The sequence below is a fragment of the Labrus mixtus genome, chromosome 8 (genome assembly GCF_963584025.1).
Source record: "Labrus mixtus chromosome 8, fLabMix1.1, whole genome shotgun sequence".
NCBI classification, from domain to species: domain Eukaryota; kingdom Metazoa; phylum Chordata; class Actinopteri; order Labriformes; family Labridae; genus Labrus; species Labrus mixtus.
In genome coordinates, this window is record NC_083619.1 from 4,341,730 (window position 1) to 4,364,743 (window position 23,014).

General features: G+C 40.3%; 1 protein-coding gene across 1 annotated transcript in view; it reads right to left on the reverse strand.

The window, feature by feature from the left end:
* The window catches only part of brinp2 (bone morphogenetic protein/retinoic acid inducible neural-specific 2), a 244,065-nt gene that overhangs the window by 90,131 nt on the left and 130,920 nt on the right, over positions 1-23,014 (reverse strand). The window contains exon 3 of the mRNA XM_061043895.1: positions 763-953. Coding sequence (XP_060899878.1) covers positions 763-953 — 191 coding nt within the window. The remainder of the gene's footprint in view (positions 1-762; positions 954-23,014) is intronic.

Consider the following 23,014-nt stretch of genomic DNA (forward strand, 5'->3'; position numbering starts at 1 on the left):
TATTATATCGCCTATGAGCGAGAAGATATCTCCCACTATTTTATACATTCACTGTTTATCACAGGGTTTGAACTGAGAGCGTGTGAGTCTAACTGCGATGAAAAGGATGCAGAGACGTTTATGCTCGCTATCAATTTTCTACAAGCCCCTTTTATAAAATGCTATAAAAGTGTGTCCCATATATCTGTGCCGCTATGTTGATGACCAGGATCAGCAGCAGTATCAATAACATGAGGTCGACACACCGAACGTATAACACATAGGTCTCGGTCTCATTTTGTCAGGCGCACACGATCAATACTGCTGGCGATTCTGTTTTTGTGAGTTACTTCTCCCCTCGGAGATGGGGGTTAAAAAGAAATCCAATAAGAAGATATATATATATGCTGAGAAATTGATCCATTTGATCCCTGTTTTCTGCCTTGTACGGCGGTTGCAGCTGCACTTTGTGTTCATCAGGAAGCAGGATGAGTGGGAAATCATTGAGGTAAACAGTCTTGGTTACATGACGCAGGTGCAGGGTGTGGTGTTGCTGCTGCCTTTCACTTGACATTTTCACTGAGAGAGAGCGAGAGAAAAAAAAAAGAAGCAAGAACCGTGATCCTCTACTTCTGCAGAGCTCAAAACACATGCCATAACTCTGTGTATTTTTTCTTATGAACTCCTCTGAGACCTGAAGTGAGTACTGCTCCTCTATTTATGGTTTACCCCCAACACTTCCTAACCCCGAGAATAAAGGGCGAGTGTGTGTCACTCTCTTACCTCCCAGGGTAGCAGACACCAGAAAGTGGGTCCCGTACTTCTTGATGAGGTTTTCGTTGATTTGCTGCAGGGTCGGCCGTCGCCCCAGTAACCGCAGGTTGCGTAGGAACTCTGGCGCTAAGGGCAACGGAGCTTTGAGGAAATCTCTCTTCTCTGTTGCCAGGCTGTTCACTTTCCAGTGGCTGAACTCTCTGAAAGGATGAACACATGACGAGGTCAATACACACTTCAACAGTCATTTCAATCAATCAATCAAACTTTATTTATATAGCACCTTTCAGACAAATTAAATTGCAGTTCAAAGTGCTTAACAAGAGTGCAGAAAAGTTATTGACGAAAAAGTACCGGTAGTTTATAAAATCATTGATAAAATCATTGAGAGACCATGAAGGAAAGCATAACCATATCACATTCACACATACACAAAGCTGCAAAGGTCCTTCAGAGATTAGAAATACAAAGAGGTTAAAGCTGCTGCATGTGTCCACTTGATGTTCATGCTGAATATCAAATATTGAGTAATTATCAGGAATTTAACTCTTTAATGCCAGTTTGATTACATGATTCTGGCATTTAAAGGGTTAAATTCCTGATAATTATTCAATATTTGATAGTTTTGAGCAGGGCTGGAGTTGTTTAAGGGATTTATGCAAAAAAAAAGTAAAATATTAATTTGTTCTATTTTTATATCAGTTTTTTGGAAGTGGACATTTTTGTCCTTCATGACTCAAGAGGATAGTAAACATGTTTCACAGTGTTCTATTGATCTATTAAACAAAAATTAAATTTGCATTCCAAAATGTGTCCATAGAGAGTCTTTCTTACAAAAAATGGTGCCATATGCATTAACACAGACAAAATGATGACCAGGTAAAGAGGAAACATTTGACCAAATGGACAAAAATGTCCATAGTGATGCATGAGGGATACATAACTTTTTTAGAGGTTTATTTCTGGGCTTTTTTGCCTTTATTTAGAGAGAAGAGTGGATAGAGTCAGAAATCGGGAAGAGAGAGATGACAACGACATACGGGAAAGGAAACATGGTTCAGAATCGAACCCGGACTGCCCGCCTGGAGGACTGTCGCCTCTGTACATGGGGAACGCACACTAACTACCAGGCTCCCTGCGCCCCTCTTGGACCCAAATTATTTTTTTTGGAGCACAACATGTTCTATGTTGATTTCAGCCGTTTAAGCACATTTTCTAAGCTCTATAAGCAGATATCTTCACTTGAATGCACTGGTCTGTAGTCCGAGTAGTTTTGGCCAATCACGTTTGAGTATGCAGGAAATAAGTGCTTGTATCGAACAAAAGAAGTGGATTTCATGAAGAAGAGCAATACCATAACCAGGGGGGTGTCCAGACCTTTTAGGACAGGGGTAGCCTAACTCGGCACTGATTTATTCAGGGGTGTCATTAGGTAAATGTGAGATGTTTTTAATCACTGCATATTTAAATCTATGTGCTCTGTCTCTATGTATATCCGCTCAGAGACACTGAGGTTTCAGGAAGGTGCTGTACTTGTAAACCAGCCACCTACCTCCCCTTGTGTCGGATGAATAACCAGATTATGAATTGTTTATATAAATAAGGACGTATATAAAAAATGTACATGCTTCATTGTTGATATTTGACGTTGTGATGTACAGGGAATTTAAAATATTTTGCAAAGGGGGGTCCCCACTAGGCCACAGCTACATGGGGGTCCATGGCATGGCAATGTTTTGGGAACCTGGGACATAGAGGAGACATGACATGAAGCTGCTGCAGACTTAATTCATGAGAGAATCTTTGTAAAAGCTGCACTGAAAAAAAAAAAAAAAACACATGCACGCACACACACACAGACACACACACACACAGAGTTAATAATAACTGGTGAGCTGAGTGCATAGAGCACATCATTGTCTCCGGAGCTGGCAGAGATCACATACGAGTTTTCAGGAGAGTAAATATTGGACCTGAATTCTTGGCCAGAAGGGTGACTATAAATAGATGCTGAACTCGCTCTGTGTTGTTGCTTTACATGTTGCTCTCATTCCATAGATAGTAATCTTTTTGCCAACACATTTGTAAGAATAAGTTCATGAGATGATACTATGTCAGTGCTGTGTTGACAGCTTCTTGTGCTGCCCCAAACTGTTCGCTGGCTGCCAAGTGCAAACTGCACCAGCCCAAATATTTTACATTTGGAGAATCAGGACGCAAATTCTAAAAATAATGCAGAAAGTTTGGTGGAAAAGTGTGTTTTTTGGCTTTGCATTTTCCTGTTTATGCATTAGTTTAGGCATGTTGCTACAGGTCTGTTTCGGGTGTCGCAGCATGACTGCCAAAATGTTTTTTTATCCAGACCTTAAAAAGAAAATACAACCCCAAACCTTCAAAAGTTTGGAATGTTATAAACAGAAAGTAATTATTTCAAAAACATTGAATCCACGTATTTAATTTTAAAATTAAAATAAGAAATGATAATTATATGGGGTTGCATTAGTAAACATTTGAGAAGGCTCCATCAAACGCGCAGTCTGTACTTTCTGCCACCGGGGGGGGGCTCACAATCAAAACAACGACAAATATGACCACCAAGCTGGGAGGAATTATGGGAGTGATTCTCTCTCCTACCCTCCACCCCCTACCCCGGAGTGATAAATAAATAAATTCCGAGTTGATCGTAGTCATGACGACTGGGTGAAACCGACCTGAGGAAGAGAAGATGTTTACCGACGAGCTAAAGTATCCGAGTATAATTCACATGATGTTTTTATCACAGCAGCACATCCAGCAACAGTACGGCAGCTTTTAGTAGCAGCTCATGCTTCATTATGTAGCTCTTTGTATGTAACATCCAGTGTTTCCATGGCAACAATAAAAGTCGTTGTGGCTGTGTCATGGCGGCTGCCACAAAAGACACAGACTATTACAACTATACAAATAAAGATTTCTCTGGCCTGAATAACTGTTGGAAATATTTGAGGAAATGTAAAAACTCAACAAAAAAATATATGAAAAAGGTTTAGTCAATGTTTAATTAATTTGGATATTTTAGTGTAAAGATTCTTTATGTTATACCTTCTATGCTGAACTAGATAGATAGAGGTTTCGGTGTGAGATAAGGGAAGGTCTTTCTTATTTCATCAAGGTGATGCCAATCCACATTCTGCACATTTTACAGCAGCATGGTTCTGTAGTCAAAGAGTCCAGGTGATAAACAGGAGTCTCTGCAGTCCTGCCTCGTCCCCCTTTGAATGTGTTTGAAACATTATGAAGCGTAAAATGACACAAAGGAGACCTGAACTGTAGAGCAGCTGCAATCCTACATCAAGGGAAGAACAGTAAAACATTCAACTTTAAAGAAATCACAGAAACTCATCTTCTCAGTTCCCAACACGCTTACAAAGAAAAAGTGATGCAACAGAGGGGTAAACATGACCCTGTGCAAACTTTTATGAAATGTGTTGCTGGCATCAAATTCAAAATACACACATCACTTTCAAAGAACAGTTCGATTTTTTTTTTTGACCTCTTAGCTTTGTACTATTTTTAAATCATATATTGGGTTTTTATGTTCTGAAAGTGATCACATTCTGTTTTAATTAACATTTAATACAACGTCCATACCTTTTAGGAACTGAGGCTGGAAGCAAAAACTGCATTAATAAATAAAACAGACTGAAACTCTAATAATAATAAAGATGGACAGCATTGGCTCACTAGATTTTTTAGGTTTTGAAGTCGATTTAAAGATGTATTTTTTTTGGACCATTTGTGCCTCCAATGGAGAGATAGGACAGTGGGCAGAGCAGGAAACCAGGAAGAGAGAGAGTAGGGGAAGGAGCCACAGGCTGGACCCAAACCTGGGGCCCAGAAGACCACAGCCTCCACACATGGGGCGCGCGCACCAACCACTGCGCCACCAGTGCCCCTCAAAGTAGTTTTTTTTTTACCAGATTTGAGAGCAAAAATATCAAAGACATGTCTGATGTGTTTCTCTGTATGTTGAATATAATTAAACTCAACTATGTGCATGTGTTTTTTTTTAATTCTTTATTTCCCAGCCTGGCCCACCGCTGACTCTTCATTTGGTTCTGAGACGATATCAATCTTTAAAAGCTGACCACACAGATACGATCATGCCTCCTATAAGTTCAAACAAAACAGCTGGACACTGTATTTTAAGAAAAATACTGAAAAATCGGGGCACTGGTGGCGCAGTGGTTAGTGCGCATGTATGGAGGCTGTAGTCCTCAAAGCAGGCAGCCCAGGATCAAATCCCACCTGTGTCTCCTTTCCTGCATGTCATTCCCCACTCTCTCTCCCTGGTTTCCAACTCTATCCACTGTCCTATCGCTACATTAAAGGCACAAAAAAATACTGAAAAATGAGAAAGTATTGTTTTTGTTCCAACACCTGAGGTTGCTGCTTGTTTTGCAGCACATCTTTTTTCTAGCTTGTCTGTTTTTGAGTGCATGGACAAATAAATAACCCACAGAGCTCATGTCACTGTGTGCAACATTGTGGCTCACTGATGAGTTCTTAATAGTCTGAAAAGAAAAAATAAAGACGTATCAGGCTGTAGATAGACACAGCTTGTTTGTATCCACCAGCTGTATCCTCTGAAGAACGTCTGTGACCCGCCTGTTCCCCGGTCACTGTGGAGCTGAGTGACATTTAAATTACTGGACTTGTAGTGCACCCTGTTCCCCAGCTGTCCAGACAAAACGCCCGGCCAGTTAAGACCTCATTTCGGTTCCACTGCTCAAGCGACAACAGTGACAAGAGAGAGAGAGAGAGGGAGGGATGAGTCTGGGAGAAATTCATCCATTTCAAGTAGCTGATAATCATTTAATTTCTTCAGTCCTGTCACGGCGGAACCTCAAGGTATATACGATTATGCAAATAGCCGCAGAAAAGTACAGATCCGCCTCATCTGCATATTTGTTGGCAAAACAAGAGGCGTTGGATATTAGCACATTATGTATGCATTCTCTGCCAACAAAATACCAGCAGTGACACACTGTTTCCCACGAGTGCTCTCTCCCTACCCCTCAAACACACACACACACTCAGGGCCATACACTGAGGGAGGTGCATGTACTGTATCACTGTCTGAGGTTTCATCTGCCCTTCTGCGGTCAATAGTTTACTATTACCAACCACAAGATACTATAATTATGTTGCAGACAGCACTGTGCAGTACAGTAATAGACATACAATAGGCCAATTATAGAACTATATGCACAGGGTCATTGAGATGGTACCACAGTGAGGACAGCAATCAGTTGTAATTAGTTTGTAGTGGCTGTGATGCATATTAGTCTTCAAAGGAGAGCTCAGTTTGTAGCCGTTTAGAATAAACTATGACGAAGCTCTCCTCTGAAGGAACGGGCAAACTAGAGCTTCATTAGGAGGTTCAATCTAACATAATCTATTTATGTTTTATATGTACATATACTTTTTATTATTATTAATATTCTTTTTTTTGTTGATCCTTTAACAACTTGTTTCTATTTCTTTTACTGCTCTTACCTTCTTATTGCTGTTATCTTTTGATTTGCTTTTATCTCTTTTAGTTTCTTACATCTTTTTAAATCTTTGGTCCTCTTGGTCTCAGCTCGTGTTGTTGGGTTCTTATAATGGTTCTTGTGATGGTCGGGTTATATATGTCTGTTGGGTATCGTGCACTTTGGGTTCTTTTCTGTTGAATTGTATTTAATTATTTTTAGTATTTTGCATTTGTTATATTCTTACTGTTGTTTATGTTCTTCTGTGTTTGGTTTAGTTTGTTCTTGTTTTTGCTGTTTGTCAAAGCACTTTGTAAACCTGTGTTTTTAAAAGGTGCTATAGAAATAAAGTTATTATAATGCACCAATTAATGTCTGTAGCCTGGCCACAGTCACAGTGCAGTTTGTACAAACCATCATTAACTCGGTACACAAAGAATGCACATCGTCTCAGAGGGAGTGAGAGTCAGGGTGAAGTGTGGGGCTGCAAGTAAGACGTGCAGAAGAAATAAAGTTCAATATACGAAATAAACAAGACTTCATGCACGGCCCCTGAAGACAGAGAAGAAGTCTTAAGACTGCTGATCATGTCCTGTACATGTGTAAGACGTGTTCAATTTTCATAACATCTCTTATCCTTTTTTTAATACTGTAAATCTTTGACATTAAAAATTTTAAAAAGGCTGTTTGAAGCATTTTATTTATCACTTAGTCTGACATCGCCTCTCGTCCAATGATAGCTGGGATGGCTCCAGCAGCAGCCCCCTGTCGTAAAACACACCAAGTGTTGTTATGCCTCAAAATACATTTGTTGACCAGCAGAGGGGGGCAAAGAGGGGCTTTTCGTCCATCGAGAAATGCTTCCTCTAAAATAATTGTCATGATTCAGTTTTTAGTTTGTATTTTGTCTTTTTCAAAGTTTAGGTTTCCTTGTGGTTATCCATCCTAGTGTTGCTTGTTTCCCTTGTGTGTTTTTGTCTTAATGTTTTATAGTTTAGTATTTCCTGTTTTATTTTGTAGTTTCTTATCCTTGTGTTTCTTTGTTCTAGTGGTTATGTTACATTCTTGAGTTCACTGTATCTTCGTGTTTCTTGATTTATGTTGTAGTTCTAGTCTCCAGTGTTTCTAGTCTTGTGTTTATTCCTGTCTCTGTGGCTGTATTCGAAACCGCATACTATACTACTAGTACATACTGATTTGACCAAAATGCAGTATGCAGTATGCGAACAACTGCGAGATCCGCAGTATGCCAAAAATACCAGGATGTCATACTGATTCGGGAAAAATGTACAGTATGCATCGGACCAGTCTACCTCGCGTACTGTTTCCCACAATGCAAAGTGCCAGGTCAGAGATCAAAATGCCGGAGCGCAGCTGTTTGAACTCGTCAGTGGCGGTGACTGATTATCTTGCCACATTATGAACCAATAACAAATATGACATTATCATATATTTATATGTCTTACCACCTCGTATTTTCCTGCTTTGTAGACTGTACAGTGTATGTGTCACAGCTGGACAAGCAGTTACAATTACAGGGTGCTTCGCTTGCTCTATTACTACAAATTATTCACAGCTGAGTAAAATCAGTTTAACCGTGCCAAGCATACTGCAAAATAACCGACGACTGGCTGTCATACTACATACTACTGTTGAACTCAGTATGCAGTATACAGTATATACTGCATACTGATTTAGATAGTAGTATGTAGTATGCGGTTTCGAAAACAGCCTGTGTGTTTCCCTCCATGTTGATTACCCTCATTGTCTTCACCTGTGTCATTAGTCTCACCTGTGTCTGATTACCCCATGTCTATTTAGTCTCTGTGTTTCTTCCCTTCTGTGTCAGTTTATTGTTGTATGTTGGTCCTTGTCAGATGGAAGTGTTTGCTTGTGCTCCTGGGAGTCCTTGTGGCTCCCTTTGTTACCTTTTGGTTTTTGTTGAGTAGTAAATCTTGTTCTTTTGACTTTTTGTTTAAATAAATATTGAAGTTGGATTCTGCAATTGGGTCCACCTCCTTAGTTTTTTCAACCTTTCTGTGACAACAATTGCTTTATTATAGTGCATAAAAACATGCTTCCGTCTACAGCAGAGTTTGATTTGTGATTCTGTACTGGGAACTTCATCTAAAAGGGGATGAATGTAACAAAACAAACTCCACGTAGGACAATGCATAACGAGTGAGTAATGATATTAGTTATTTAGTTCTTGTAAACATTATTTGAAAGGGAATACGGTCATTTCACACTGTGGTGGCATATTTTCAACAAGGCAGCACATCTTGACACAACACCCGCAATGACATAGAAGCCAAAGAACCATGTCAAATGACTTACTCAGCTTCATCTATCCCCGTCCTCTTCTGTCTCTTAGCCTCAGCTGTTGTATCAAACAGTACAGAGATGGGCTATCTGGCTGATTTTCAGCTGAATTTTGCGAGATGACCTTGACCTGCTATCACAGATGCATAGTGCTGAAAACAGGTGACCAGGTCACTCTGTGGACACGGGACCAAAGCTATTCTCAACATGTTGAAAGTTATTGTACTGTAACATCAACCTTTGAAACAACGTTTTTAAGATGTAAAAGTTACATTTTGTTGCCTTAAATGTATTTGATTTATATGTTGTGTGTGTTGTTTTTTTTAATTTAATCTCTGCTGTATGTCTGCATTTGTGTTCTTGCGATCTGCCTGCAGAAGCAGCAAGATAAAAAAACAAAACAAGAATTGAACACTTTAGCTGCATCTCGATATAAATACATCAGAACTTGTCTCACTGGGGCCGGTTGAGTAAACACTACTGATCCATGTATCCATTTGATTTAAAGAAATACATCTTTAAAGGAAACACTCAAAACCAGCGCAGGACTGTCAATCAAATGCTCTCTGATGTTTTCATGTAGCGTAAATGTCCACATCAGGATCATTTTAGATTAATCAAAGAACATCTGATGTAGCAGTGACGGCTGAAAATGTTGACATATAAATGGACGTACATGATGAAATGCTGATGCTCTCTTTTTTTATATCTTCGTATGAAGTGCTTTCAGGGAACTCATCTTGAAGGTGGTTGTGAAGACAGATCAGTATAATGTGAATACCTTCAGAACACTCACGCACGCCATAATTACCGTGATGTTTTCAGAGGCACTTTCTCTCTCTACCCTTTAATGCTCTTTTTTTTCTGTTTACATCATTTTTATTAAATCACTCAAAGATATCTTACTCTGTAGGAAGACTACTTGATCATGGAGCTCTTACTCTTAACTCCCTGCATGCAAGCAGAGGCGCTGCTTGTCAACAGGCAAAGGCTGCTGGGGGGCCCTAGACAGACAATGACGGTAGGAAACCTCCCTAAGCAGGCCCCATCTGACAGCACTAACTCTTGTTGCTCTGATGAACACTGGTTGGAGGGCCCCCTGATTGATTTTTGCCTAGGGCCCCTGCAGACCCTAGAATTGCCACTGCATGCAAGTTACACAGGTTGGATGAAACAGTAGAAATTTTTTTTATAATCCAATTTAATGTTGTTTTTTTAAAATGCCACTTTATGATATGCACCCTTCTTTGAGACCATGCTGTTGTTGCATTGGACGGTATTTAATTGAAAAGGGAAGATTTGCAGATTTTTTTATGCAGCTGAATCAAGGGATTCAGTACCACACTTTAACAGAAGTGAGAGCCGTTAGAGCGTTAAAGTTAGACTCTGAGCCTGATTCATTAAAAAGGATTGTGCAGCTTTTGAGCCTGCATAACCTGTGCAAATGAGTCAAAAAGACACCGCGTTGGGGCTGCTGCTGGCTTGGTGGTTGGTGCACGCGCCCCTTGTACGGAGGCTGTGGCCCTCCAGACGGGTGGTTCCGGGTTTGAATCCGACCTGTGGCTCCTCTCCCGCATGTCATTCCCAAGTTTCTCACTGTGTTATTCACAAATGCACACAAAGGGTTAAATGGTCCCCTAGCTGGGCTGCATAGCCGACAGCGCCTCTGTGCTGGTTGTGAATATTTGAATGATCCATTATGGAGTAATTTGGGGAATAATTTGACCCTTTCTATGCAAATGGGCCTCATTGCAAAAAAAAAAAAAAAAACTAATTCACAGACAGCAGCGCTTATAGCCATGAGCACTGAGAGTGAGAAAGTTACCGTCTGCAGAGACCAGGTGGTAATTTTTGTGCCTGAATAGCATGACAGCTATATTCTCCTGCTGGAGAAGGAGCAGATAGTTGGACAACTTTTGGAGATGTTAGTGGTCACAAATCCTTCTAAGTGAATCAGGCCGGATAGGCAGAAAAGGCCTGATAATGAGTCCTTAGCACAAGGCATGGATTCAAAGTGTTCCTAATACACAGTTTATCTCGTATCTCTTGCAGAAACCCGCTCTGCAAAATGTTATTACTGAAGGGGTTTGCTAAACCTCAGAAATCCCCCACTTACTCCTTCCCTCGCTATACAAACCTAGCAGTGCTGTTTACACGAACAATGCATTGTGGGAACCCCTTTGGAATTCACTAAATAAATGTTTTATGAGGAAAAGAAAGAGACATTTCGTTCAAAGCTATACACATATTTTTATCTTGCACACCGCTCACAGCATCAGAGGGACAATCTGTGGAGACGAAAGTTGTCCTAAAAGTGGTACAGAAAAAAGACGTTGGCACGGTTTCAATGCAGAATTTATGAAAACAAACTGGATGCGACAACGACACATTTTCTGGGCTGACATAGGTGTGAAGAAAACAACATTTGTTCTCTTGTCTTCAACTTATGTGGTAATTTATCTGCAAAGCACCAACTCACAATCCAAATATATAAAGTTCAAGTCTGTTATCCTGATTTCTGTTATTGCATAACAACAATCATTTCATTGATGTTGTGTCCTGTATGAAACATCATCCTCAGTAGGGGTGGGGGGGTAGCGTAGTGGTTAGTGCGTACGCCTCGTGTGGAGGCTGTGGTCCTCCAGGGGGGGTTGGCCCGGGTCTTGGTCCCAAGACCACTTTTTAAAGGTCTTGGTTTCGTCCTGTAGTTGAAAGCATTTTTACTCTCAGTCTCAGTCACGGACTGGACGGGCCCCGGATTTTAAATCAAGACATGTCAGGACCACAAGTGACATGCTAGAACAAATAACTTCAATTCATTTGTCATTTCATTTGTATCCCCTGGTTAGGGCCAAAGACTTCCCGGTGTTATGATCTAAGTGAGTGACACGCCCGCTGCACACAAGATGATGATTTTTCAGTGATATTTATGCTCTTAGTCTTGTCTCGGTCTTGATCCCTAACTGTCTTGGTCTTGTCTCGGTCTCAGAGCACTCTGGTCTTGGGTATGTCTTGGTCTCGGTTAGTCTGGTCTTTACTACAACACTACCTATCTCTATAATAAAGGCACAAAAAGCCCAAAGATTTAATCTATTAAAAATGTAAATTTTGTGTTCTACTCAGGGCATATTGTTTTGTGTCTTTCTCCTGCATATTTAGTCATGTTATTGCCAAGTATCGTTCTTTTATTCACGAGTGATTAAAACAACATCAGTAATTATCATTTTGAAAATTAACATCACATCCCAAACTAGCTGCCTGTCGTCTTTTAGAGAAATCAGTGGCCAAAACACAAGAGTCACTAAACGTTGGATCTAATTTGGTCTGTAAAAAACACAGAACAAGCAGCATTGGAGGGAAACAAGGACCAACAAAAAGAATAAAGAAAAGGCATTCTGAAAGGACATTTATTGGGTTGCACATCTTTAAATGAAACAAAATGTCCAAAGTCATTCCAGCTTCTACAATCAGACCAAATTTAGCTATTCCAATCCCTGCAGCACCAACATGACAAATATCCCCAAGCAAAGGTCAATCTCATTTGAATGCAGCAAACTATAACAATTAGTCTGCAGCTATCACATGCATCAGCAGGCATTAGTTTTAGCTTAGCATTTAGTCCAGCGAGTCACAGGATGGCGGCCAGCAGTTGCACGCTGATTAAGTGAGGCTGATTTAGACTGATGTGTTTTCTGAGCCGCTCTACAGTGACCGAGCACGGGGGAAGGAGAGCTGACGGCGACGGGCCCAAAAAAGCAAAGAAGAGGAGGGCATCATTTACTTTTCTCCTCGCTTCGCTCTCTAAGAGTTAACGCAGAGACTGGTGGCTGACTATTTGGCTAATGATGATAGATGGTGTTAATTAAAAGGTTTTAGTACAGCACTGATTGCACCTGCAGCTCGGGCTCTTAGTTTCGCTGAAGCAGAGGGTTATTTTTCTCCCAAAAAAAAGAAAGTAAAAGTCTGCCTATGCAGAAATTTCCCTTGGATGTTTCTTTTGGCAGCTTGTTATAAGATAACACCTGGATGTTATGAGCTGTCAGAGAGAGAGAGAGAGAGAGAGAGAGCAAAGGAAGGCGCTCTGGGTGGATGTATTTCTCTTCTCATCAGAGAGGCAGGAGTGTTGGGGAAACGTTTCACTGTATGTTTTGATCTCAACTTGTGCCAACCAATTAACTTTTGTTCAATTTGTTAATGTTTGTCTTTTTATTTAAGATTTAAAACTAAGAACTCAACTTAATTCATCAGTACTCCTTGTAGACTGATGAGAACACATACGTTTAGAAGTTTGTGGAGAATTAAGGGTAATATAGAAACAACTTTAACCCAGGTGGAGTCGGAAAGGTTCCAACATTTATGTTTGGTATCTATTAGTCACACTACCCAGGTTCCCAGGTTCATTACCCAGGTTCTGTGTAAGCTTTCTCAACTCTGTAATAACAGGTTGTAAGGTCATGGAAACAAACTGACCATAGACAATACAAACTGAACTGTCTCTTTCAACACACAGCATAACATTAGCATTCGTCTACAGACATTTATTCCACAGCTGTGTTAAACACTTGATATACTTGACCTGATATGCTCTCCCTCATTAGCTCACTAAGAATACTACACTTTTACTAAGAAAAGCTGTGACTCAGTTTGTAGAGTTGGTCGTCTCTCAACCTGAAGGGTGGAGGTTTGATACCCAGCTCCTGCAGCCACATGTTCGATGTGTCCTTGGGCAAGAAACTCAACCCCAAGTTGCTTTCGCTGTTCCAACAGCGGCTTGTGGATGTGTATCAATATAAGTGTGATCTGCAGTGTAAAAACACTTTCAGAAGTCAGAAGACGAGTAAAGCGCTATACAAGTTCAAGTCCATTTGCCTTTTGCCATTTACACAGTTGCTAGGGACGTGTCTCTAAGGACTAACTGTAATCGTATCAAACCGCAGAAAGAAGTCCTGTTAATTTGATGTTGGTCTGTTTACTGTAGGTAGAGAGAAAAGTGATGATAGCAACGGAGGAAGGAGGTTTAAAGAAAAGGTGAAGATGGCCTTTGGGATGTGCTCTGGGATAGGGTGGTGTTTAATGATGCTGAATGGAAAGGAAAATGTCAACAGGCTCCGGCATTAAGAGGCAGAAAAACTTAAATTCAGGCAGGATCATCACTTTAAGTGACCCATTTCACATTGTCTTAGTTGTTTTATTTTGTCATGTGATACATTCTTATAAATAGCTGATAGCTTAATGAAATACTATCCAAGTTGTAATCCTCTGCAGCTGATATGTTTCAGTTAGCTTTTGGTTTCCTTTAAATATGTGTCAGAAAATCACTCCCAGTCCCCGTCTGTTTCCTTTGCATAAAACATTAAAAGTATTTTTACATCTTGGAATTGGAGTTTCATGAATTAAAAATCTATCTAATGGGGTTTGGGATGCTGAGGTTGCACTGCCTTTTTTTGTTCCTGGGTAGCTAAGTGGTGAGTGTTTGGATGGCATTGTTGTGCTCTTATTTATTTATTGCTCCCTCATCCTTCACTTCCTGTTGTAACGACAGGGGTTGAGTAAGGTTTCAATGGAGGCCTTCTGTTCTGGAGCTACACTGGGTTTTTTTGCCTTTGATACGGCAAACCCCGAGATCCTTGTAGGTATATTACGTGAGCATGCAAGCCTATCTGGAAAGTGATTTTAAGGTTTTTACTCCAGATTTGTAAGAGAAAGTCTTTTGTATTAATAGATGACAATTTGTCCTAACCAAGCAGATTGTCAGATGTTGAAAAAAGAAGCCAATATGGAAGTGCAAAGAGCAGCAGTTCCTTGTCTAAACTTGTGGCTTGTTGTAAAGCCTGATGAATCCCATTGGGTCCCATATTACAATGCCAATTTTTACAACAAGTTACAGCATGATTACAACCCTGTACAAAAAACTGATTTGGTATGTAGCAAATGGGTATCAGTAGCTCAAGTCTTTATTTGTTTAAAAAAAATATTTTGGGGGCTTTTTGGCTTTATTGGATAGGACAGGAAGCGTTGGGAGGAGAGAGTTGGGGATGACATTGAGCAAAGGGCCAATGTTGGAATCGAACCCATGGCTGCTTCAATAAGGGACTATAGCCTCTGTACATGGGATATGCAACATAACCACTAGCGCCCCATCAAATCTTTGTTCTAACACACCATACCAGGGGGGACTCATCTATTTTGATTTTATTAAGCCTGAGAATTATTCATACATTTCCATAATTAGGTGTGCGGCTAAGTTGATTGACAGGTGGACGCATTGCAGATGTATCATGAGTTTATAGGTTTATCAAAAATTACTTGTAATAGCATTTCCAAAATGGTGACCGCCATCGTTTGGCTTTATAATGCCTCTTCAGAAACCAATGGGTGACTTCAATCAGTTTTTATAATATAAATAATTCTGTAATAAAGTTAGAGTATAGTAAGAGTTCCATTAAAAAGAGACAGAGACAAAAAAACAGGGAACAGAAAGTCCCTTTAAAACATTCCTGAACTCTACCCCACATCACAAACCTATTTGTTCCAAGCTGTGAGTCATGATGAGAGGTTCGTGGTGTTCAAAGTGAACCGTGCTGAAACTTTATAATGAGCAGTTTCACCTGAATCAGGTAGAGTCTCACCTATTAATAAGAGGCGACCCACATGCTATTTTGGACTGTTTCTGGAGTCAGTGGTGGGTGGACTGCACCACTTTTGAGTTTAACCATGAAATCCTCGGTGGAAATGAGCCTTGATCCATGAGAGGTGGGGGAGCGGAGTGGTTCAAACCAATTCATTTCAAGTGTTGAAGTGTTTTATTATGCTCAGGGGAACCTGCTTTCTGCAGCACCGTTGATAAAAAAAAATCCAAATAATTATGAAGTTAATAGGACACAAGTGCAAGTAATTACAGCTATTGAGCACACTGATATAAAAGCTTGGCTGTTGTTATTCCCTTCTGTCATTTTCCCATCGTTTTTCCCTGCTTAAAGACACAAACTGTTTTTTTCATTTCTGTTTCCTTGCCCAGATTTCACTCTAATCATTTCATTTTTAATCCCAGTTAATCATAAATTATGGCAAAAGTATTCACTGTTTCCTCTTACCATTACATTTAAAAGAAAAGGCACATTGAGTAAACTACAAAAGACATTGCAGCAGCAGCTTAATGCTTGCTGGATAACTGAATCCAGTTTCAGGAGTTTGCTAATTGATTTACAAGCTCTATTCAAAACAACAGAGACAACTGAGGGGGAGAAGAAGTCGTTAAATCTGTTTACCCTACATGAGTAATAAAAGTGTGGATACCAACGTATCCCATGTTCTGTTACATATTTATGTGATGCAACAGCAGCCACATTGCTATCATGGGATGGCAGACCATTTGCTATGTGTAATTGGCCAATCATAATCTAGTATTTAACAAAAGAATGTAGTAACTGGTTATAGCTGTTTTACTGTTAGCAAATGCACCAGCTATTATTTCTGGTGTCTTATAAACCCATGAGGGTTGGGCACTTTGTGTGCATGACATGTAAATAAAATACAATCCATCCATCCAACCAACCGTCCATCCATCCATCAATCATACATTCACAGACAAGTTGTTGGAACAACATTTTCCTAAAACAGGATGTCGATTGTTCTCAGTATACAGACAAGTTCATTTGTGAGCCTGTCATAATTTATTTGTGGCTGAATGTGAGATGTGATGAGTCACAGCGAGCAGAGACACAACAATGAAGACTCACTCTGCTACATGAACGAGGTCAGCCTGGATACTTGGTGGTCATGTTAACATTTTAAGCTGCCATCAGAACCATTTTGGTAACGATGCTGTCATAACCTTATGAAAAAACACTTCTATACTTCATATCTGGCGCACCAGATTCAACAAGAAAGTGTAGGAAAGGCCTTTGATAGCTCATTCTCATTCCCAATTTGTTAATTTGAAATAAAACACAAGATATGTGCACAATCACATCCTCCTTGTTAGCTCTGAAAAGGACATTTACATCTTTTTTTAAATAATCTAGTGCTGACGTGATGATCCTCAAATACAATTCTGAGATGATTATGTAATTAAGTAAGCCTACTAACTAGAGTATTTATTTTCTACCAGTTTATACATCTGCCCAACTACGTCTAATGTTGACATTTTTAATCAAGTATGTCATTCTGATAATCTGACTTTATGTCCTGACTATAGTACAAAATATCACAACATATTACACTTCATTACGAAAGAATGTATTGGTCTGTAGTTTTAAATTAAAGTTTGTGCCATATTTGCTTTTTAGGGTGCTACAGCCTTTGATTAAGACATCTGAAATATTACCATCTAACTGACATACCCACTTCTTTCTCATCCATCAGCCAGTGAGGAGTGAACATTTTCATAAACGGGATCCCTGAACCTCAAAGTTGCCACGTTACATTTGTCAAACCGTCTTGTCAAACACTCACTCAAAAGGTTATTATTCCCCAATGCTCTAAATAAATTACGCTCTACGGCTCGGTCTCACTTCAGAGCCGAATCACAAATCCTTTCTCTCGTCCCGGGATCCGAGTTCATTAAAAAAGTCCCGTCTGTCTTGTGGGAGCCCACTAGATATAGACCCTCCACCCAGCCTGCAGGGTGGAAGCCAGTGCATGATTTTTTAATGATGTCTGAGGTCCTCCCACCAGAGTCATTATACACAGATCTCCTGAATGGAATTAAACTGGAAGCCGAGTGCAAGAGACCCCAAAGAGGTGGCCAAGTCTTTGCAGCTAATGCGAGCTGTGACATACGGGGGGAGCGCTCAGGACTATTTGTAGGCAAAAAATGAAATATAACTCCAACAGATTTATGACCCTATTGAATAATATGTGCAGGTAAGCACTGCAAAGTTTGTGGAGTAACTTTGGAGTAAGTTTACAGTATGAAGAGGGAAGTCAAACCAATTTCAATGTTGGGTAATGCTGAATTTGCACGCTGTGTCCTAAATCTGTAGCAGACATCACCTGCCTACTCACGAGCCTGGCGTATCTAGGTTGAGTGTCTCTGTCAGCTATTTTTAAAAGTTTGCCACGCTTCAGCTGAATCTCGCTGGCTGAAGACACCACACTTTTATTCTACGTATGTATTCCAATGACGCTGCTGAGATTTGCCATAATTGCAGCATATTGGAGGAGCGATTAATATGTGTGCGTGGGTGGGGGCGATGTATAGAGGATAATGAAGATCTAATTATAATCACATGAAGAGCTGAGGGATAATGATGTTATTCCTTTAATGTGCGTCTTCTTTAACACGATTCTTTCGACCTGCACATCATTTGAGGCAGACATGTTATTCCACAAGTACCTGTCACAAATCAGCCTCACAAGATTGTGCTTACACCTTTATGCAATAATACAACTCAACTCATGATATTTACTCTTTAGTGACTGAAAGTTTGTCTGCAACTTCAAGCAAACAAAGAAGTCCACATCATAAAACTTTCCACTGGTTCACAGAATCAAATCCTCTTACTGTCTTCACTCACTTCAGATGTTTAAAATAAAAATCCTGCTTAAGGGACGAGAATATAAAATACATAAAATCTGCCATAAAATATGAATTCAATTCAATTCTTCTCTGGCATGAATATGAAAATATTGCCAAAGCATAAAATAAAACAAAAAAATCCAACCATAATAATAATGATTATTAAATATATATATATATATATATATATATATAAGTCTGGTGTTTTTATTCCTTTGTTTAATCGTGCTCGAGTCTCGAGATCACTCCAGGTGAAATGTCATTGATCACACCTGCGGTCAATCTGGTACTGATTACAGAGCTCCTCTCTGATTGGCTCAAGAGGACAGGTACCAGGACATTTAATGTGTGTGAGCTCAGCAGACTGGTTGATGTGTGACACTTTTCAGAAGGCTGTGAGCCTGACCAAGGCTGATCAATGTATCTACATGTGCATGACATCACTGCATTTCCTGAACATTCATACTGGTATCTTTTCTTCCTAAAAAAGATGCTTTTATTTTCTTTGGACAGTTTAGTCCCAAGGAAAGTTCATAACCTGTACCTGTTTCATGCACTGGATTAGTTTGATCGATTCCACGGCAGTAATATAGACTTGTGTTGTGTTGACTCAACAGCATCAAAGCTTCCTTCAGTGTTCCTCTCACGGAGGCTTTCCGAACACGTTTTGCAGAGGAGGACTTAAAGTTGACCCCAAGGATGAGTGAGGTGCTTTGAATCAATCTGCCAACCTACCTGCCTTCCTCCTGTGTTTGAATCATTCTGCAGAAATCACTGTAACCACCACAACCCCCCCCCCCCCCCCCCCCCCCCCCCCCCGTGTGTGTGTTTGAGTGTGCGTGGGACCAATGTGTCCTATTTCCCCTCCAAACTGAAAAACTAGGCTTTGGGTTTATTAATATTTGCATCCGCTCCTCTAGTCCCCAAAAGAGCGACGAGGAGCGTCACTACAGATACATGTCTCTGCATACAAACGAACTCATTCCAAATGAGAAGGCTTCATTCTCATTGTTTCTCAGGCTGAATAATTGTTCTGAAGGAAACTAAGATTTAATATCTTGGGTGTCTTTGTCACAAAATAGGTGCCCTGCTGATGTTAATTTGCAGAGATACGCTCCGTCTGTCTTTGTACGGTGCTTCTGCGACTTCTTCGGCATTACTTTTCTGAAAAGGCAGAAAGCTATACTGACGGCTGCATTATTCATAACTCCTACTGCAAGGAGGAGATTACTTATTGATGTGCATAAGGTATCCCCAAGATCACTCGGTGAGAAAGTTTTTTTTAAAGTTCTGCAGGTGTGAGGATAGAAGTGTTGCACTACAGTGTGGCTGAAAGACTGCAGACAGGTGCATGTGCACCCAAACTTTTTAAAGGATCAATCTATAGAAAAGAATAAGGATAATTACTGCTTCTTACTTTCCCCCGTGTGCTTCTTTCTACAATTCATTTAGCAGACGCTTTTTATCCAAAACGACGAGAGTAAGTACAACACAAGCTAGGATCTAGAGAGGAGGAAACGACGTCAGTAAGTGTAAACGAACAGCTTTAAAGGTCCCATATTCTTCTTTTTCTGGTTTTATATGCCCTTTAGTGTGTTTTCCAAGTGTCTTGTGCATGTTTAGGCACATCTATGTGCAAAAATTCAAAGTCTGCGGAAACGCGGCTTCTCCTACGTCCTCCTGTTAGCTGTAGCATTAGCTACATGTAACGCTCGGTTCTAGCCCCCCTCGAAAAAAATGTGTCAGTGCGACGTCTTGTCAGTGTAAGATCACTGATCTAAGCCCATTGGCTCGTAGTGGCAAGCCCTGCAGCTCATGTTGAAATTTCCGAGAAGCGTGCTGAGCAACTGACCAATAACGACAGAGCGGAACGGCAGACCAATCAGAGCAGACTTGGCCCACGTGGGGTCTAACAGTGTGGGCTCAACAGAGTGCAGCTGACGGACTCAGAGCGTAGAGGGAGCAAGGAGGAGCAGTACATGAAAACAGACACTTCGAACTTTAGCTATTGTGAACGTACAAAAGTACATAGATTAAATATATGAACCCCAAAAAGGGCATAATATGGGCTCTTTAAGTCTGATCAGACACACAGATGCTGACAGGAAGTGACCAGAGGTGCTGACAGGAAGTGAATGGGGACTATAAGCGAGTCCCAACATACCCAGGGTATCGTTGGGTTATCTGGCTACACTAACCCTAACATAAGAAGTGATTAACAGTCATATGAAGCTAGTTATCAACCTGATAAGTAACCCTCTAGTTTCCATGAGTGCGTTCACATAAAAGGGGCGAAGTTAGCTTCATATAACCTATCACAATCATCACTGCATCTGCCATCAGCAGATCGTCTGCTCTAACAAACTAAGCGGAGCTAAGCCATTCGTTCCATGTTCAAAGAAAGATGAGAAAATTGTTCTACAAATAACTTGAAACAGATTCTTTGAAATGTTTTCGGGGAACTTAAAGCAACAGAGCATAATAGTTACTCAAAAGACACACAATCTCTCTAAAGGTTTTCTGAAGAACACTTTCAAGCCCATCAATGGCGGTTGCCATTTTAACAAATGCCATCTCAACCAAACTTTTGGTCAACCGACTGTACATGTAAGGCAAAGAGCTGCATCTAAGGCGAGCTGTAAGCCTCCTGACAAACAGCTAACACATGCCTGGTTTCAGTCAGATCAGACATGCCCCTAAACATGCATAACTCTTAGCCTTCATAAGTTAAAAACTGAAAAGTTATTAAGAAACTCACCCCCTGTACAGTGTGTGACAACAACCACATAAGCTATAAGGCCATAAATCGTTTTGGGGTGTGTATGGGACTTACAGGCCTTTCGAGCCAGCCTCAAGTGGACTGTTCAGGAACTGCACTCTTGCATTTGCTTTGTTTTTAACATCAGAGGTATGCCGTTTAATCTTAGGTTAAAATTACTTGAATTGTGATGCTAATTCTGTTGGCCCATTAATGGCTATTTCCATTATGTATTAGCATAAAGCTAACGTACATCCCAATCTTTGAGAAATGTTTTCTCTCTATATGTTCCTCTCCTTCTCTGGTCCACCATCAATTGCTCTCTTAACGCTTCTTGACGTCTTCTATTCCCTTTACTTCCACTTAAACACACCCTGTCAGAACACCGAAATTACTTTATCAAAAAATTAAATAACTTGGCCTGCTGACAAAAAGCCAAATGAGAAAATGTCACAATGTCTTATTTTGTGAAAGGTACAATTACAACCAAATGAGACCAGGCATTGTTCAGATACAAATGGATCGTATTGCCCACCCCAACCACTCTGACCTCCATCACCACCAGTGTCCAACCTGCACTTATTGAATAAAGACTGCAGCCTTGCAATCAGATTTCAAATTGACTCGTGCTGAATGAAAAGATAGACAAACACAGGTTTCTCCATTTCCAACTGTATTGCCCTGGATACATTTTCCCCCACAGAAAATCAGCAGAATCCAAAAGAATTGGATTGTTTGTGTTTTTATTTTTTCAGCTGGAAGGAAATAATTGGATCAGTATGTGTTAAAACACAGTTACTGTGGCACTTATTATCACAGCAAGCTGCTCACTGTTTCATGGTGGGAAGCCAGTGCATTCATATAAAACACACCGACACACAACAATTACAATCCAATCTCGGTGCACCATTTAGGGGGCGAGATTGACTGCCTGCCCTCTCACACTGATGTCTGATGAGGAACATTGAAGCTTTTGAGACCTAATGATGGCAGTGTTGAGGAAAACAAGTCCCTATAATCAGAGACAAATGCTCTTATATTAGGCTGCTTCAAATTTAAAAGGGAGTAAAGGCTCCACTGTGAGTTTATTTTATTCCAACAATGAACTGCTTGCAATGAAGAGCCAATGGGAACTGAATAAATACCACAAACTCTGCACCAGTCAAAAGCTTGTTAGCCTCTTTCTAGCTAAAACCTTTGTTATACAATCACAACTAATGTCTCAACCCAGCTCACATAACATTAAACAGCAGGCAAATTTAGCAACTAGCTTGTGGAGAAAGCTGAACAAAGGTGGTGAGACAAAACAAAGCTAATAGGAGAGTCTATATAAGGCTAACATTTAACAGGTGACCCGAGGGCGTTTTCGTTGCTAACCTTAGCAAAAAAGTTAGCCTAGAGTCGTTACGTCATTCGATTATTGAACAGACATATTTTCTGCAAAGTGTAAATTAAAACAGATTTTCTTTTTAAGCAGCAGCTTGAGCAGCCAAATAAGCTGTGAACACCAAACTGAAATGTAGCTACTAGGTGTGTAACGTTGTGAGTATTTGTCCCAAGCTGTCACGTTATGGATGTCACAGTTCAGTGCACAAAAGGCAATCACACATGGTAGTATCCACACCCCAGTCCAAATGGTGGTAATGCTCACAACTGGTTGCCAACTGCTGATAACAAATGCAGAAGAAGAAGAAGACATAACAAAACAGAAGAAGAAGTAGAAGAAGAAGAGCAAGAATATAACAAGGTTACATCGCCACCTTAGTTAGTGTACTCGAATCCAGGGCCTGGGTCCCTCTTGAAAAAAACACTCTGTAATTCCAATTTATGTAATTTGAAATTTGGATGCTTAAATTGTCACATACCGAAATGTTTTATGATCCGAGGTTCTCAGAAAAAAGGAAAAATTATTGTACAAGTCACATATTACACATTTTTTTTAACACAAATGTAACCTACCAGTTTGTCCTAAATCAACAGTGATGAAAGCATCCATATTTGTTTGGCACCACTGTGTAGCATTTGTTTTACATAAGTATACTCCATGTGGAGGCAGCCATCGTTCTACACTTCTAGTGGAACAACCTGTGCCAGAAACGGCACCTTGCAGTGTCCTAGAAGCCTGAAAAAAAGTCTGAGCTGTGGCAG